General features: G+C 38.3%; 1 protein-coding gene across 1 annotated transcript in view; it reads right to left on the bottom strand.

Annotated features, from left to right (window-relative positions):
- Positions 1–504: 504 nt before the first annotated feature.
- The window catches only part of pole (polymerase (DNA directed), epsilon), a 97,422-nt gene continuing 77,727 nt past the window's right edge, over positions 505–20,199 (bottom strand). The window contains 6 exon segments of the mRNA XM_052031854.1: positions 505–2,640; positions 2,997–3,086; positions 4,368–4,493; positions 7,829–8,029; positions 9,116–9,309; positions 12,209–12,340. Coding sequence (XP_051887814.1) covers positions 2,527–2,640; positions 2,997–3,086; positions 4,368–4,493; positions 7,829–8,029; positions 9,116–9,309; positions 12,209–12,340 — 857 coding nt within the window. The 3' untranslated portion in view covers positions 505–2,526.

Below are 20,199 nucleotides of genomic sequence, written 5' to 3'. Positions count from 1 at the left end.
CCAATCTCCTCCAGCCCTGTAACCCTTTAAGATCAGTGCATTCTTCTAATTCTTTTCTCATGCTTCTCCCCAAATTGAATGGTCCCCAAATGGTTTAATATACAATTAAACCATATAACTTGGAGGCTGGGGACAGAATTTTTAAACAGACCTGTTCTGCAGAAATAAGGAGAATCTTGTTTCTCAGTTTCAATGTGGAACTCACTACCACAAAAAAACAGTTATGTCGAAAAACACAAATGCATTTAAGGGGAAGTTAAAGAAATAAATGGAGGAGAAAGGAATATGTTAATAGGATTGGAAGTGTGGGAAGAGGTTGATATGGAGAATAAAAATCGACAGAGACAATTGGCCAGTTTACAAAGAGTTTGCAAATGTTAACAAATCTCTGCATTTCCACTGGATACCATTGTTCAGTGGAACACAAGCTGAACAGAAACCAAACTAAATGAATGTGTCCCAAAGTACTAAAAAGTCAATATTTTATTTGTATTGCACTGTAAATCAATGAAAAAATGTTCACACAATTTAAGAACAAAGTTCAAGAGAATAAGAAGATATTTTGGTCTTCGGATCATTCAAATGCAGTACTTTTTGCCATAGATAATCCTAAAGGAAAAAGAAACATTTATATTCTAATTATAACCAATTACTCTCTGCAGCTGTATCTGTACCACAACATGGGAATAGATGGGGACCACCACAGTGATGGAAGAACTTCACACTGCCATGATTAAAATGCCTCAAATACTTGCAGTTCAGTGAAATATATATAGTTAAAATGCAAACTAAATGAAGGAAGGCTGTGCTAGATTTGGTTCATTAATGAATAAGTAAAAACAATCTCTTTTCAGTCAGACTGAAATGACAACTCAGTCAAAGCATGCGGGAACAGGATTATCTCCCCACCAATCTCCCTCTGTACCGTAGACTGCTTATCACCCACATTCCTCCTTCGCTTATCCAAACCTTCCAGCAACCAAACAGTAAAAAGTTCAGGCAAAACTTAACCAGTCAACCCAGAGAATTTTCCCATTCAAACATAACACAATTTCTCCGCCCTTCATCTTCAGCTGAATACAAGATAATACAATATTAACACCAGTCTACATTATCAATACAGTCCACCAATGAAGACAAAATTCGGCATAATTTTTCCTTAGCTTAACTAAATGTTTCAGATGATTTTCAAGCTCTTCTCATGCAAGGTCAGAGGGGTGGGACATGAACTTATTTAAAAGATTGATCTTAAGGATTAAAAAAGAGGAAGACACTGCATGGGCTACTAACAGTAGAACTAACTGCATAATTAAAACAATAGTGCTCTGTAAATCAGTCATGGAATCTGAGATTGCTTGAAAAAAATTAGACCAAGTACAATTTTTTGTTAGCCTCTGCTAGTGTATACCCTTATGACCTGATTTACTCTGCTTACATGGATCACTTGGTACTTACCAAATAATTTAAATTTTATTTTAGAAATATACTCCATCTTTTGTATGTAAAGACATAAACAAAGTGAAACAGAGAATTTGTAAAAGGATAAAGGGAACTTATCTATAGCTTAGTGGTGAAAAATACATTTGTGAATTACAGAACAAGTTCCATCTTATATTGTGCATTTTAAAATATATAAGATCACAAATTAGGATACTGGATACTTCCACAAATGCTGCTGACTTTTGGAAGTTTAGCTGATAAGTATATTCAGATCAATGGTTAACAGTTTTAATTTGGCTTCTGACATAAAATTACTAATGGATTACTAATAAGATCAGTTGATACTAAATATGTACAGTACTTACAGCTAGCACAGAGTACTCTTGGAGCAGTTATAATCTACACTACTTGGAGCAGTTCCTACATGTGATGCATGACTGTTCCATGATCTTGCTTTTACAAGCCTGTATTAAACATTTTGGAAAGAAGGAACACCTTCTGTGAATGTTGTTCAAAACTTCATGAAATTTGTACCAGGTCGATAAGCTCAGCATCCCACAAAATGTTACATGCTTTGTCAATTAACCATATAGCAGAGACAGATTAAATCCAGGAGATGACCTCTTAAATTTGAGGCAGGATTTATAAATTGATTGATTTTAATTGGAACAGTTCGTGAACCCCTTTAAATAGTGCAATACTAGATTGTAATTCTCTTTTGGAGGTGTAGTATTACATTCATAAATATGAAATGCAAGTTATAGAACAAAGTAAATTTTAATTTATTAGTATCAAAAGAGTGCATCAGGATGCATTTGGTGTCTTTCAAGAAACTGGTTTAATCTAACCTTTCTGTGGTGCTGTTGGAAATGTGTATACAGGAAGAGCTTGTTATCCTTGAATTGTTCAGTGAGTCAGCTGCTGCATAGCCATCTCATCCACTGGAATGGAGGAATGATGGAATAGTGTCCCAGTTGCCAAGATTAAAAAACACATTTAACAATCCTTCAATGGACTACAAGCAGTGATGTCCATAATTTCATTTTGTACACATGCTGGTCTTCCATATAGTTAATTCTTCTGTCTTCATGACTTCAAGTGTGTATTCATCCTAAACATCCAATCAACAGTCTCCATCAGGAAGGGCATGCTGTAATGTCTGGCAATGTTCCTAAATACCTGGATTTGCTCCATAAATCCCTGGATGTATATACACAGAAAGACAAAAGGAACAAATTAGGCAAGTCTTTTATGCTCCATGCCAGCAGGGATCATGGTGTCTTTGGAGGCTAATTTTGTGTCACTGTTTTGATCTTTGGTAGGTTTCGGTTAGGACAGTGTTTGGAGACTTGAGCAAAATGAATAAACTTCCGAAAGGATGAAACTCAGAATCTACCTTTTTTATATGTTAAGACATAATAAAAGTGAAACAGAGAAGTAGCAAAAGGAGAAAGGGAACTTATTTTCAACCAAAATCAGAAAAAAAAAAATTCTGACTGTAATGTCAAGCTTTCATCCAAATACACCAGAAGATGTTGGTACGGGATGAAACCTACCTTCATAGAAATAGTCAAATCAAAGTCCCGGGCACAACTACAGTAGATAGGCATGTTAGCTTCTTTGATGCCTTTACACTTTGAACAAATCTAAAGATACAAAAAGGAAATTAAATCATTACATTTTTCAACAGTTTATTGCAAGCAAGCAAACTTTACAGTTGCCTTTCTACACCAACCAGGAGTAAGTACATTAACTGGGAAGATGTGGTAATTGATTATTTAGATTACACAGTGACAAGTGCATTAAAATAGCAGACAAGGTTAAGATACAAAATTTAAGCAGATTAATAAATCAATGTACCCAGATTTGCAACTGAGTATCATAATAAACAGTTCCCCTAAAAAAAAAGAAATTGTACCAACTGAATATGGAATTTGCAGATCTGGTCAAGCTCTACAGTGTACCTTTCAGTAGACTTGTCAGAGCCAAATTTCTTGGTAGTTTGGATGAAGGGAATTGCAAAGTGCAGACCAGGATGCCACAAAGATTGGTATTAGAACTATTACTGCTTCAAAATAATATTCAAAAACTGATTTCATAAAACCCAAGTAAGTGGACCAAATATTCAGATTATACTTACCAGGGAATTGGGACAGTGGCTGTGAAAATTCAGAAATTACATCATGACTTGCACAAAATGCACAAGTGGACGGACAGACAATGCTAGATGAAATTTATTACTGTCAAATGCAAAACACAGGATATTGGGTAAGATGAAAGGCTATACATCTATTCCAGGGCTAGCTTTCATAGCCAAAATAGCAGAATGGAAGGTCCAAAGACATTTTGATCAACTGACACTGCTTTGGTCTGATCACTTTTTCTATTCTGTTCACTTTAAGTTATCAAGATGCAAGTGAGACCTTCAAGTGCTGGAACCAAAGAAAAGAAGCTGAAGTTCTTGAATATTCAAAATGAGTTAGTATGCTTTTAATATTAACTTCAATGGTTCAATATCACAACAGTCTGTTGCAATTCTGACAACAGGGTAGAGACCTATTGTTTGGCACTTCAGCACACCTTTTTTGATTCACTTTTAAAAAGTCTAAAAAATAAGATGCAATCTATGAGTTTAAGATTTTCTGTTTTCCATGCTGATTTGCTTGCAAATAGTCCCACAAACCACAAAAATTAAACTATTGCCTTACTATCAAAATCACTTTTAGACTCAAATATTGCACTAGGTTTCCCTATTCAAATTCCCATGTGTATTATTGAGGAACATTGGTCAATATGACAGAAATAATCTTTTGCAGCATATGTTAATGACCTTGGCACAAATTGAAAACACTGCAAAAGGTTTTCTTCAATAAAGCAACTATGAATCTTATACATGCTGTTAGAAGAATGAGGATGATTTAACATACCAAATCCTGAAGTGTATAGGCCATCATTTTCTTTTTCAATGCTTCAACCAGTGCCATTTCTATAGCATCCGAGTCATATGCAACCTGGCAATTAGTGCAACACCACTTGGGTAATACCGTGCCGTCCTGCCATAAGCAAAAACGTAACTGCTTAAGCATTGGTTCCAAAAACACAAGGACTAAGACAACTGAATACACAAAGCAGGTATTTTAATACTGTATTTTGTATTCTGGAAATATTTTGCAGTCTTAAGCAGAATCATAGAAGGGAGGTAAATGCATGGAAGCAATTATAACTAGTTGCATATTCAGTTTAAACATTAAGAAGAAAAAAGTGCCAGTGATAGAAAGCTGATTTATTCACAAGAAAAACTCAAAGATTTCAAATCATGAACATTTGTTACACAAAATCCTATCCATTCTTGTTTTTTTTTTTCCACAAAGCAAAGGTTTGGAAATGAGCCGTAATCCTATCTTACAGTAGCATTTGTGACCATTACTTTATTACAGAAACATTTGCGTTTTAAAAGAAATTATTCAGTATGGGTGCTTCAAGCAACAGCAGCATTTATTGTTCAACCCCAGTTGCCCTGATGAGCCAACTGTATTTGTCCTAAGTCTGCTCCATCATTTCACAGCTGACCCTGTAGCTCAAGTTCACTTTTTTGTCATTTGCTCTATGCCCTTAATGTCCAAAGTCTAACAACTGCAGCCTTCAATATATTCAAAATACTGAGCATCCACTGTCCTCTGGGAAAGAGAATTTCAAACCTTTACAAACCTCTGCATAAAGAGGTTTCCTCACTTTAGTCCTAAATGACCACCACTTATCCTGAAATTATGTCCCCTACTTCCAGACTCCCACCTTGAGGAAACAGACTCACTCATCCCTCTCAGAAACATGCTTATCTGAATAAAATCATGGTTCATTCTTTAAAACTCCACTCAATCTCTTTTCCCAGGATAGCTTCCTCATCCCTGGAATCAATGTGGTGAATCAATGTTGTGATAGCTCTATGCATAGATCAGCAAGGCTTCCAAATCCCTTCTAATAAAGACAAACATGCCATTTGTCTTCCAAATTTCTTCCCGTTCCTTGATCCTTCTGCATCTCATGAAGCAGCCCACCAAGGTCCTTCTGCACAATATTTAACTGCTTCTCACCATTTAAAAAGTACTTTTTCTCTTCTATTCTTCCTACCAAAATGCATCATCTCATATTATATTCCATTTTCCACCTTTTTAACCCATTTACCCATAGAAGGTTTTGCTATCGCTTAAAAGATCATTTTCCCACATTGTTATGCATCATTGGCAAACTTTTGAGTGAAGAGATTAACTTAAGTGATGATCAGCTGAGTACTTGCTGTACCATTATTAACCACCTGCTAGTTTGATGATGACGACCCACTTTTTCCTTCAATTTTCAGTCTTCAGTCAAACCTCCTCTCATGCTAATATTATCCAAAATATTATATAACGCATTAAATGAATATGAAAAAAAAATGCAGATGCAGGAAATCCTAAGTAACAAACAGAAAATGCTGGAAGCACTCAGCAGGTCAGGCAGCAATTGTGGAAACAGAGTTAATATTTTTTCAGGTATGGCACCCTTCATCTTTCCACAGACCTGCTGCCTGACCTGTTATCTGATTCTAGCATTTTCTGCTTTTAATCATGTGGCAAGTGTTTATGTGGTATGTCAATGAATGCCTTTAATTGTTAGAGTTCTAGGATTTTGACTCAGCAATCACAAGATATGCCGAGATATTTTCAAGAGAGAATGGTACCTTGAAGAATATTTCCTCCACGTGAAAGTCACGCACTTGTGCTATGGATTGTTAACAGATGGTCATCTGAGGAATGACAAATGGAGCTGAATGTGTAATTACAGAAAAAAAACCTCTCTAACTTTCCAATGAATTAAAGAGAAATGAAGCAGCTGAAAATTGATGGGCCAAGGGCAATTCTGAGGAACACTTGCAGGAATTTGTTGGTGCCGAGACAGGTTGCCTCTAATAATCACAGCCACATTTCTTTGCACTACATATAACTTCAACCATTGAAGTAATTGAAACCTCATTCCCTTCCATTTTATTAATGTGGTTTGGTGCCTTACTCAGTCAAACACTGTGTTGACGTGAAGGGCAGAAATGCTCTCCAACCTTCTGGAATTCACCTTCCTTATCCTTATTTGGCCCAAAACCATAATGAGATCTAGAGTCTGTGCTACTTCAGGGATGTGCGCAGAGCCCCAGTGTTCTCATAGCCAGAGTTAAGACACGTTGAGGATCTATGAACTCCACTCCGAGAAGGCTGAGTTGGACTATGCTGGTCAAGGAGATAAAGGATGCTGCAGCAAGCTGGACTGCAACTCCTCATCTTTTCCAGGTGGAGAAGTACCTTATGAAAAAGCCCCTCAACAGGAAATTACTGGCCCAGAATGTGTTCTTAGAGCAATCCCATTCCTCCACTTATTTCCCATAAACTATTCACTCTCTCCTGCCCATTAACTCTACTCTGATTTTGCTACCAGCCACCTGAACCAGGGATAATGTAGAGCAACAACCGAACCTAATAACCAGTATGTCTTTGGAATGTAGGAGAAAACTGCAGCAGGGAGAAACACATGTCCTCACAGGGAGAATGTGCAAACTCTGCAGAGATGCCAAGAGGTCAGGATTGAATCCAAGTTGCTGGAGCTGCCAGTTGCACAGTTGCACCACTGTGCCAACCTGGAATACAATGGGCATCTATTCCAAGACGGTCAACTTGGTAAAAGTGGCCTTGTGCAAGGCCAAAGGGAAAGATAATTAGGACAACTCTTTCCAAGAGCTGGCACAGGTAATGGGCAGAATGGACTTTTTCTATTGTACAGTTCAGGAATTTCATCAACATTAGATGACTTTTTCATTTCTGGAAAATTTGCCATTCATGGAACACCACAGCTTATAAGTTGCCCTCCAAGCCACACAGCATCTTGACTTGGAAATATCTTGCCAATTCTTCACCGATTCAAAATCCTGGAACTCCCCTTCTAACAGCATTGTGAATATACCCACACCTCAAGGACTGCAGCAGTTCAAGAAGTCAGTTTAACACCACTTCCTCAAGAGCAACAAGGAATGGGCAATTAAATGCTGGCTCAGTCTACGAAGCCCAAATCCTTTGAATGCATTAAAAAAAAGTTTCTTAGTGTAAATGATGAGCACAGAAAATATTCTAAGAGCAACATTTCAATGAAACAGGGCCTAATAAGGTCAATTCTTTAGATCTGACATTGCGCTGCAGCTCAGTATAAAGGCTGCCCTGCATTACGTCCACTGACAGTTTAGTAACATTTGAAAAGGGACCACAAAATTTTATTTTCTACAATATTTGCAAATGGATACATCAAGTTCAGAGTCACTCTTCCGCACTCCTGAAACACTGCCAGAAATGACAAATCACTTCTTACTAACCTGTAAGATGGAAGGGTCTTTGCAGAGGTCCAGATCGCGACAAAAATTACAATTCCTGCAGATAATCTCGGGGACTACGTAGGACCGGCAGGGGTCTTTAAACTGGGCTTCTTCAGAAAATTCCCCCACATCGATTAGACGCAAAAGATCCCGTTTCAATTTATTAACCTGATTGGTTATGTTTGAATCCAGAGATAAAATCTGTTTGAAGGTAACAGCGCATTACAAATATGGCTTTCGTATAAAGTACACATAATAAACAGCAGCAAGGTTACTTATTTACAATAAAAGAGCAATATTATTTATCCAAACTTTATCCTTTAGAAATGATTAAAAATGCAAGGAAATGGGAAATTTTCTATTTTCTACGAATAATAACATCAGATACCCAGTCAATAATAGTGGTTAGATGAAGTGAGATCCCTGTAACATATATCAAGCTTAAAGTACACGTTAAAAAGTATTCTAGAAATAATATTCCCATGTGGTGTAAGAACCTGTATTAGTATTTTTGCTGACTCATAAGATTTCAGGTTTAAAATCCCATTCAGGGATCTAAATGGAAATTGCCTTTCTTTTTATTTTCTGTTGGGGGATTGCAGCACTGAAATTGGCCTTGAGAGATGTCAAATTGAGGCCTGATTTGCCGTCACATATGGATGTTATAAGTTACTTTGGCACTATTTGAGGCAAAAATTTGAGTTGTGTGCAAACTAGCTGATACTTTTTCTTTGCTTAAATGTACTTTATTGTCTATAAAAAGGATTTCACATTGCTAAGTTACTCCATAACTACTTCCCCGAAAGAAAATAATGAACCTGACAGTATTTTACAACTGTCCTGCAGTTTCACGTTCAACATTGAAAGCTTTTTGTTTATTCCAAATATATCTATTATTTGAACATAAACCTCCAGGTCAATAATTCAGAGCTGTGGATTATTAACATTTAACCAATACGTTATTGGATGCTAGGGGACAGCTATTGGAGGAAAACTAATTTACAGGACCATGGAGAAAGTGTTGCCCTGAGAGGGTATAGATTGCTCTACCAGCTACCAATGTGACCTTCTTCTGCACTGGAAGAATTCTACAATTGCACAACAAATCCAAAAGAAAGCTGTTACAGAGATTCCATCCAGGGAATAAAGATCCATATTCATTTCCAAAGAAATAGAAATGAATATGCACATTTTAATGTTGCAACTGTTCTTCCAAAATTCCAAAACAGCAAATCTGAAATAACATTTGTACCACTCATGGCAAATTTGCAGCTCCATTTGCCTCACCTTGCAGACTGATTTGATGAATTCCAGAGCTGGATTATTGAAAGGAAGGTAGGAGCCTGGCAGAACTGGGAACATCTCAGAAGACTCAGTGGAGTGTCTGTTGCTGCTCACTTTCTTCTGAATTTTCTGAGTAATAGTGAAGAAGTTTTGTGTGAGCTCATTAGATACGTATTCTTGAGAAAAGGTGATCAATCCTGCAGAATTGAAGAGCAAATAGATATGCATGTGTTACCTGGAACTGTTAACCAACTCTGTTAAAGCATCTTTCTATTCCTTTATCAGTTCTGTGTGCATTCGGCTGCTCATAAATACATTCATACAATTTAATAACAACCTTTCTGGAGACAAATATAACCCAGATATCACTTCCTAAAGGATGTTAGTGACCAAGTGCGTTTCTATGACATCCCAGTAGTTAGCTATGGTTTTTCAAATTATTAACTGAATTTAAATTCCACAACTGCCATTGTGAGATGTGAACTCAGATCTCTGGATTGTTAGCCCAGCCCTCTGGATTACTGGGCAGGTTACCTAACCACTACATCCCCGCCACACTGTATTCTTATAGTAATAAGATTTATATTCTCATGGTGCTTGGCTAAAGAGATTTCTCTGAAGTTCCTGCGTGGGAGATCATGTCTTACGAACTTGATTGAGCTTTTTTTTGATGAAATGACCAAGAAGGTCAATAAGAGCAGGGTGGTAGATGTGGTCTACATGGACTTCAGCAAGGTCTTTGATAGGCTTCCACAGGGTAGGCTCTGCTGGAAGGTCAGATCGCATGGAAGCCAGGGACAACTGTCTAATTGGATACACAATTGGCTTGATGGTAGGAAACAGAGAGTGATGGTGGAAGATTGTTTCTCAGATGGAGGCCCGCAACTAGTGGTGTGCCTCACGGGTAGGTGCTGGGCCCAGTGTTGTTTGTCATCTATATCAATGATTTGGATGAGAATATACAGAGCATGGTTAGTAAGTTTGCAGATGACACTAAAATAGGTGGTATTGTTGACAGTCAAGAAGGTTATTAAAAATTACAGGGGGATCTTGATCAGCTGGGTAAGTGGGCCAAGGAATGGCAAATGGAGCTTAATTTAGATAAGTGCAAGGTGATGCATTTTGGAAAGTCAAATCAAAGTAGGACTTTCACAGTAAATGGTAGGGCCCTGGATGTGTTGTAGAACAGAGGGACCTTGGATTTGGTTCCCTGAAAGTGGAGTCACAGGTAGACAGGGTGGTGAAGAAGGCTTTTGACACACTGGCCTTCATCAGTCAGGGCACTGAGTATAGAAGTTTTGAGATCATACTGTGGTTGTTCAAGATGCCAGTGAGGCCACACTTGGAGTATTGTGTTCAGTTTTGGTCACCATGCTATAGGAAAGATGTTATTAAACTGGAAAGAATGCAGAAAAGATTTAGGAGGATGCTGCCAGGTCTCGGGAGACTGAGCTATAAGGACAGGCCAGGACTTTTATCTTTGGAGTGCAAGAGACCGAGAGGTGATCTTATAGAGGTGTATAAAATCATGAGGGGTATAGACAGGTTGAATGCACTCAGTCTTTTTCCCAGGGTTGGGAAGTTAAGAATTAGAAGGCATAAGTTTAAGGTGAAAGGGGAAAAATTTTTTTTTTTTTTTATAAACAGACAGAGGATAGTACATACTGTATATGGAACGAGCTGCCAGAAGAAATTGTTGAGGCAAGTACAACAACAAACTTTAAAAAAAAAGTTGGACAGGTTCATGGATAGGAAAGGTTTAGGAGGATATGGGCCAAATGCAGGCAAATGGGACCAGCTTAGATGGGCATCTTGGTCAGCATGGACAAGTTGGGCCAAAGGGCCTGTTTCCATGCTGTAAATTTATGACCACTAATTTTGGCCTATAAAATGGGTTGCCTCATTCTGCTCCATACCCAGTGGTTCTGCAGAGCACCACTGGATTGCCACATTGCACTGGTGGGCTCATACCCAACTTCCACACCTGTACCTTGCAATGTGGAGGTCAGGAAGGAGGTGGGAGATCAGACAGTTGCAGTGGCTGATATCTTGATTGAAAAGGCAAGTGGAATTAAGGGTTTTCATTTATTTGACGATCTTAACATATTTAGTTAATTTTTAGCACTCAGGGCAGTTTATAATTAAATTTATATTAATTTTTGAGCACAAATTATTTAGATCCTTAAGAACATTTTTAAAATCTCTTCAATGATCAGAGATATTTAAATACAATTTTAAGATCTTTGACAGCAGCGAGCTGTTAAATTGCTATCATTGTTATCCGACCTCAGGAGTTGCTGCTCGAGGTCAAGTGCGTCTTACAAGATGACCATGGCATCCACTCTAGAGGTACAACCAGGTGGTTAGGATAGGCAGAGGAAAGGACTGAGTGCTAAACTAGCACAATAGATCAGGGCTGAGCTGTAGTCTAACCCTATTGACCCATGCACTTTCTGTGATGTTGTTACCATTGTAATCTAGGAAACACCGTAAGCAGCAAGGTCTCATAAATAATGTGACAACAACCTGATAATCTTTCTTCCATAACCAATAAAAATGTTTGCTGCAAGATAAAGTACTCTTCAGATAGAAACCTGCTGATCGTCTTCCAAACAGTGCCTTCAGAATTTTTACATGCAGCTGAGATGGGGAGTTGTGTCTTGGCTTAACACCTTATGTGAAAGACTACACTTCTGACAATGCTGCACACTGTAGAGCTGCACTGGCAGGTCAGCCTGGATTTTGTATTTTAACCTTCTGAATAATAAATCTACAGAGAGGAAAATGTGCTATCATTTTGATGCACCTCACATTAATTGTGAGTCAAAAGAGTGGAAATCACTACAAAACAGAATTCATTATGATTATTGCAGGAAAGATTTGCTTATTTGTGACGCATGGGCAAAAAAGCATATCACTGCAATAAGTACAGCCTAACAGGTCCTTTGCACGACCCACAACTTTTCAAGTAATTTAAAAACTCTTCCAAAAGCGCCAAATCTTCAAAATTATTTCAAGAGCTAAAGAAACATGCTGAATGATATAAAATCAAATGCTTCATTATGAACAGAACTTTCTGTGCTTTTAATTTCTCACCTGCTAAAGTGCCAGTTTCTCCTGCTGGGTCTTGAGAGGTCTGGCTGACTCCTCGCTGCTTGATAGGAGTACATCCTGGGGCATTGCGTCTCAGCTCTTCTTTCATGCTGTGGTACACTGCTACAATATAAGCTGCAATAATAGATTTCATTATGGTGAACTATATTAGATTGTGTAATGAGTGGTAAGCAAATTTAGTTAATAGTGTATGATCATTTATCCAATAGCAACAATATGATCACTGTAGTATTTGAAGAGGAGAAATACAAGTTATTAGGATTCAAGAAGGCAGACTTCAATGATGAAATAAACACAATACACAGTAAACAAGGCAAGTCCGTTCAAGGGTAAAATGTCTGTAGATTAGTGGGAGATGTTTAAGTTTTTTTTTCCTGGAGTGATAATAAAAATTTGTACCCTGCATGGGATAGATCTCTACTTACCAAAAACAAAAGTCAGTAACTAACAGATGTCATGAAACCACAAAGTGCCCACAAGAATGAAAAATAAACTGGCACAGATGCTGTTGAACCAACCGGCAAAACCCTAAAATGGACTTTGTTTTTTGTTCTAATTGTGTTCTTTCTTGTAAAAATTGTGTATAATTTATGTTTAATTATATTTTTCTTGTGAATACTGCTTATATGATGCTATATGACTGTAATGTTGCACCTCTTTTTCATTGCACCTGTGCATACATGTACTTGTGCATATGACAATAAACTCGACTTTGAATTTAAAAAAATCAGTTAAATTACCAGACATGTAATCTGGAGGCCTGGGCAAACATCTAGAAATAGAAGTTCTCAGTTCACCGTAGACTGCAGCTGGGGAATTTAAATTTGGTTAATTAAATAACCTAGATTTAACAAAATTACTAGTCTTAGCAATGGTCACTGTGGCACTTCTTAAATGCTTGAAAACCCATCCGATTCACCAATGTTCTTCAGAGAAAGACATTGTTATTGTGCATCCTTACCCTGTCCGTCCTATGTGCATCTCCAACAATATGAATGACCCTTAACTGTGCTGTGAAATTGCCTGAGCAACAAGACAGTTGGATCAAAACCACTATACTAAAATATAATAATAATAAAATCAGATAGACACACCTGGTATTAACCCAGGATTCAGAAAAGGGAAAGTCAACCCCAGCCCTGTCAACCTTGCAACGTTCTCCTTTTTGGTGTCTAACTGGGAGAACCATCCAATAGACTAGCCATGCAAAAGTCTGACATAGTCACACACAAAACCATTGCTGGGTTCCTCCATCACTTTCTCCAATTAGAAATGGCAGCACAGGGATGTATAGTCTGAAAGGAATAGCAAAAAAAAAAAATCCAGATACTGGAAATTCTGAAACAAAAACAGAAAAAGCTGGAGGCACCGTCAGTCAGGTAGCACCAAAGGAATGGTTTTGGAAATCTCCAATACTGACTGCAGGTTATGAAATTTCATAGCATCAGTTCAAATACAGTTAAGAAAACATTCTCGTGATTAATATATGCCTGTCATCTGATGTAGTTGTAACCCTCAGGGTTGAAGAACGTTTGGAAGTACTGAGAACAGCAACAAACCAGATGAACAAGGGTGGGAGCTTTAATGGCCTTCACAAATAGTGGCTCAGTCACATCATCACTGACAAAGCTTTAATGAACATAACTGCTAGAATGGGTTTGTAATAGATGATGTCTGAGAGACCTACCTAACCTTCTCCTCCTCAATCTACCTGCTGCAAATGCACGTATCCATGACAGAATTGATCATCACGATCACTGCAGAGTCCTTAAGTAGACAAAGGCCCAACTTCACAGAAAACACCATCAACCTTACTGCGCACAACTTTCATCATGTTAAATGGGATAAACTTAGAACAGATCTAGCAGTTCAAAACTCTGCTTCCAGGTGGTTTTGTGGGCCAACAATAACAGTAAAACTGTGTATTACTGCAACCTTATGGCCTGGTAATTCCCTCGCTTTATGTTAGAAAAGAGCTAGGCATCCACATCCCTGTTCAACGAGGGGGTGGGGGGGGGGGGGTGGTTAGAAACAGCACCTAGGGTACTTAAAAGCGAGTGCCAACCCAGCTGAGCTGCAATACAAGAAATGACTCAGAAGAAGCATATAAAGTTAATGCACAAGGTTCTATCCAGAACAAGGGGGAAGTCTTTAAAGTAATCAATATACTGAGAAGTCAAGCCATTACTCATTTAGAAGTGGATTTCTGTCAGTAGATTAAGAAAGATGTCCATTTCACTTTGAGTTGACCATATTCTAACCAGTGTTGCAGGTATTCACACTCAACAATAATTGATTAGCCAAAGAGAGAATCTGTTAACTGACAAATACCTTTATTGGTTCAGTTAACAACAAGCATGCAAGTCATACAAAACTAAATATCTGTGCGCACACCCACTAGGTTTCTCTGACCCTCCCCCAAACAGTCAAAGAATAGAAAAGGTAATAACCCAGGAATAGGAGTTTACGCTGGCCAGGCGTTCCTCTTGATCCCGACATAATCTCCACATTTCTGACGTGGAGTCATCCACTTTTGCGATGGTTGGTCTCCAGAGTTTGCGCTGCTTCTACACCCGAAACCCTCCATCCTTATCCTTTTTCTTATCAGATCAAATTGTTGTGTTTCAATTTCGTTGGCTCAGGGTCACCTGGCTAGCCTGTGTCAGCTTCTCATTAGATCTGGCCCAAGGCTACAAGCATTATTACTTTATTGCTCTTTCACCAGACTTGTGTCTCATGTCATTTTCTTTTATCTCCCCGAGATAGACCAGTTCAAACCACTTCAGCCAGGTCAGCCAAACACTGGGATCAGGTTACTTCAGGTCACAGGCTGTTCTTTCTACAAGACTGCCATTTACCCAACCAAACAGCTTCTTATTTGGAAATGATCTCAAGTTTAGCAGATTATCAGAAGGAACCTCATTGTGTCCACTTTTAATTGCTCTGATCAAGCCATCCCTGAGCAAGAACCAGTTCACAAAGCAGTTCATAAAATGGTGGCTGCAAGAATAATATCACAAAATGGCAGCCTCCATTCCTTTGATCACGTGACAAGAATAATGACATTTAGTTTGTCTGCTTCCACTGTTCTTGGCTCATTCCACCTGTTTTAGAGATTTTAAATCCTTCTGGCCAACACCAGTATACCATGAGAGACTGTGGGACCTTTCTTTAAATCAACTTTAGCAAAAAGGCTATGAGTTGAAGGAGCTGCAAGAAAAAATTCTTTGCTTTCACAAACAAGGTTTTCCCAAGGACATAATTTATGTTATTAGTTTTCTCTATTGTCTGTGGAACTTAAGAATAGGGACTTTTCCAGGCGCTGATAAGCTCTTTCCTTGAAAATTGATGACAAAGACAATTACAGAGGGAGGATTTGTGTCAATCAATTGTCATGGAGCATTTCTTTAGTACTGTAAAAGTGGGGGAGAGCAAATGGCAAATTGGGAAAATATTAGTGTGCAGTTTATGGACATATGCAGTTTCATAATAAAACAAGCAGTATTTATACACAATGAAAATATAAAGAATAACATAAAAGCTATGCAATAAGATTATAAAGTGCAGTGAAGCCACATTTGGAGCAGGTGACTGGGAGACCCAGAGGGCCCTAACCTACCACTTGATCATTGGAAACGGGGCAGCACTTTAGGGTAAGTAATACGAATAGTGTGGCTCCCTGGGCAAAGGTTGCCAAGGGCCAAAAGGGAGGAATCTTATGGAAAAATTTGATTACATAAAAGAGTGGGATTATAGGTTTGTACAGTAGAGGGAATTGGCATGAAGAATTAAACAGTGCACATGTAAGAAACAGCATAGATTAACCGGAAACTACCTAGAAATAAGGGAGGACAGACTCAGTACTTATCAATTAAACTTGCTGCAGCAGCTATTCTGCAAGGCCAGAAGTAACAGACTTATTGCTACAAATAAGAGATGATGCACATGCACTCCACAACAATCCTGATTAATAACTGTAACCTCTATCTGTACCAGGCCAGAGACATCATGGCTTTACTCAGGAACGCAGTAGGAGATAAGATACCAGAAGATAGGGCTATCCCCATGCCATCTGCAGGACACAGCACCTCAGCTGCAGTTGAGAAAATTATATGAGCAGTGAGATCACTGGATTAATTAACAGGGAGGAGTGGCAACACTAGAGAAAAGTGTTATAAAATTCATAAAGCAACAAAAGATATATCGGCCTTGAGTTAGGTAAACATAAAAGCATGGGAATGGAACCAACAATAGACATACTGTTGAAAAATCCTTCATTGGAGCCATTTTCATCACTGTAGACAAATATCAGACCCAACAGCCTGTGTTAACACATGTGGAGATAACAGGGCTAGTTAACTCTGTGTAAACAGGGATACCAACAAATCTAGCTGATGGGATCTGGGCATGTGACATTCAAAGTCTGGGGGATTTCAGGGAAACTGATCATGCAAAACAGTAATATAAGAATAAAATTGACCACAAGCTCATCAATATATGATTGACTCATGCCACTAACTGAATCACTGTATAATGGCTAAGGATGCTGCACCTTATCTCTAAATGTACAAGAATGCCGTGCTTTGTACAACTGTTGAATGCGTGGTTCTCACCTAGTGAGGTGAATGGGTCCCTCTCCTCTCCCTCCTGCAGATGTGACATAAATATGCTTCTACTTAACACTTGGACATATGTGAGTGATTCTTTGCTCCACAACACTCTCCACTTCCCTGGTTGAGTGCAGCACCAAAAGTACTTTAAAGCTTGATACAGCACACAGTGGACTGATGAATATTACACTGTAGTTACATGCTTAAGCTAATACACTGTAAATAAATGTATATTTACCTTTAAGAACTGAAGATGCCATGTGGCATGACATTTGAAATATTGTTTTACCAGATACTGTGCAAAGTTAAGGCCATTCTGCTTTCAGTTAAGGATGTTCTGTTAAAACCCCATATATGCCCCAGTAAGCAGCAACATGAAAGAACCTACAAACACTGCACTGGTGTGAAGGTTGAGATATTGCAGGTCAGTAATTCAATGTGAAGGAAATACACAATGGGGTTCTCCATTTGCAGGAATGATATTAGCAGGCAGTGCAAGATATGTTGGCAAGTTCGAGACTTGCTGTTTGTCCTATATACAGAATAAATGAAATATTGCTAAAGGTAAACGATAACTGAAGCCCCTGGGCAGGACACAGAAGAGAGCAACACAACCATGTGTGAGAAGAGAAAGATACTATTATTGTTGATGATAGGGGTGGAGGCATGGATGCTATTGAATCAACTAGCATCACCAACTACAAATCGGGTCTTGTTCAATGACAGTGACAACCCTGAAAGGACATTTTAGTCTAAAACAGGCAGAAATTTCAGAGCAACAAGTTTGGCACATGAACCTGGGACCAGAAGTACAGTTGGTGAATACATGGTCAGAGCAAGATGCTGGCAAAAAGGTGCAATTTCCAGACTTTTATTTAGATTGGACGTTGCAGGATCCCTTATTGTGCTGATAGTGCATGAGAACACTCAAGCAAATCTATGTGATACACTGGATTTGACATCGGAGGAAGCATATGTGAGGCAATGTGAAGATACAAGCAGGGATCAAGCTCACAAATGGTAATGGCAGTGTAGTCTGTTTCTTCATGGTTGAGTCACATGCATATTGCAAGGGCATACAGCAGGAAACACAATTGCTAAAGGTAGGAAAGTTGCTGATCACATGAGAGTGACCTTGCCATGGATGTAATCGGAGCCAACCAACGCAAATGCTCATTTACGTTGGTTGGTGCTCCAATTATTGCAGCATAGGACATAATGTACAAGGGAGCAGGTCTCTGAAGAGTTCCACAAATAAATTGAAAAGTATAAAAGGCTTGTAATCAATGACTTTATATAATTAAATTAAATAAAGGTGGTCAGAATCAATTAAAATGCCAAGTTCAGATAGGAAAGAAAATCAGAGGCTAATGGCCTTCATATCTGCAGCACTATGGGGTTGAAATTATTGTATTGCAAAACAATATGGTTCTATCAGACCGGCAGTATTTTGACTAATTCTGGTTAGAGCTCACAAAGAAGATGCTAGCCTTCAACTGCAGAGCATAGAATTGCCAGAATTATGCCAGGGCTCCAAGGTTTAAATTATGAGAAGAGGTTATAGAGATTTGGGTTGTACTGTATTGCCTGGAATTTATATGGTTAAGTGGTGATTTAATCTAATGTTTCAAGATATTAACAGAAACTGCGAGGATAAACAAAACAAAATTGTTGCTGCCAGTGGGTAATTGTAGGAGTGCAAGACATAGTTGAAAAATTGGAACCGGGACTGCTGGCAGTGTAGTTATTAAACACTTCCAGAAATGAAGGGTGTTAATTAACAACTCACATTGCTCCAACCTTCTGGATGACAGAAATTTGGGAGAACAATTGATGCTAGGTTATTTGTTAATGTTAAATATGATTTTAAAAAATTTTTCTTAAGCAAGAGGTATTAAGGAATTCATTGCAGATTTAGAAATCAGCAATGATCTCAAGGAACGTTGAGCTTGTAATTAAAAGGCATATGCAGAGCCCACACAGATGAGCCAAACGCCATTCTCCTTTTCCCATAAAATAGACTTTGTATCAGAGACTCTTAAACTCATTATGGGTGAAAGTGTGATTTCTGAGTACTTCTACAAAGATGTTCTTCAGATTCTTGGTGTTCCTAGCTTGACACTTCAGACTACTGAGTCTATAGATGGATGGTGGAGAGCACTCTTGACTGATTGCATCACAGCCTGGTATGGACATGCACTCTTCTCATTACTACCATCAGGGAGGTGGTACAGGAGCCTAAAGACCCAAACTCAACAAATCAGGAACAGCTTCGTCCCCTCCACCATCAGATATCTGAACGATCCATAAACACTACCTCATTATTCCTATTTGTACTATTTATTTTTGTAATTTAGAGATTTTTATGTCATTGCACTGTACTGCTGCTGTAGAACAACAAATTTCATGTCATATGTCAGTGATAATAAATCTGATTCTGAATGAGGGAAGGAAACTGAAGTCCACAATGAAGCACTCTTCCACACTAATGGGGACAATGACTGTAGGTGCGGCAAGATGACCTATGCTGCTAGTGACCTACAGCAAATATTACCTCAGAACTTTTCTTTCTTATACAAATATTAATTAAATTTGGAGAGGATTTATGGTCAGTAAGGAAGTCGTTGCCATGAGAGAGCACTGCAAGATACAGGATGACAATTGCCAATTAAAAACAAAAAACTTGGGAAGGTGATTCTTGATGATTAATTTAGGAGTAACTCATCCACAAAGTAAACATAATTAAAATGTATAAATACAAAAAACAACTGAATTAACCTGCTGTTCCTGTCGCGCTCCTGAGTCTGCTGGGTAAACAACAGAACTTGCCTGGATCTGCAATGCTTATTAGCGCATGCTCATTATATAGCTCGGTTGAATGATCACTGCATTGATTCGCTTTGTTGTGGATTCTTGGCAATATTTTAATAGGTGTGATCTTCTGCATTCCAATGCCAGATAATAGCAATCCAAAATGAAAGAACCGCAACATTTTTTAAGCATGCTAATACTTATCAAGAATTAGCAACACTTATCAAGCCTTTAATGATTCCCAATAGTATTGGCAACAAGATTCCTTCTTAGTAAATATGCAGTGCTCACTTATGTATGGTGCAGATCTACAAACAGTATTAAAACCTATAGGTTGTGTCAGACACATTGGGAATAGTTTGTGCCCATTATAATATGCCTGTGGAAAAACAATGATCTGGATATTTTCAGGGTGTGCCACAATCCTAAATCACAACAAGGAACAGGAATAAAACAAAGCAGAAATTGATGAATGATACAAATCATAATTTTAAAAATCACTTCGCAGTGATTGATGGGAGAGAGGGATAGATAATATATTGTCTACAACTC

Source organism: Pristis pectinata, chromosome 17 (assembly GCF_009764475.1).
Source record: "Pristis pectinata isolate sPriPec2 chromosome 17, sPriPec2.1.pri, whole genome shotgun sequence".
In the NCBI taxonomy this organism is placed as follows: domain Eukaryota; kingdom Metazoa; phylum Chordata; class Chondrichthyes; order Rhinopristiformes; family Pristidae; genus Pristis; species Pristis pectinata.
This window is presented reverse-complemented; position numbering and strand designations above follow the sequence as displayed.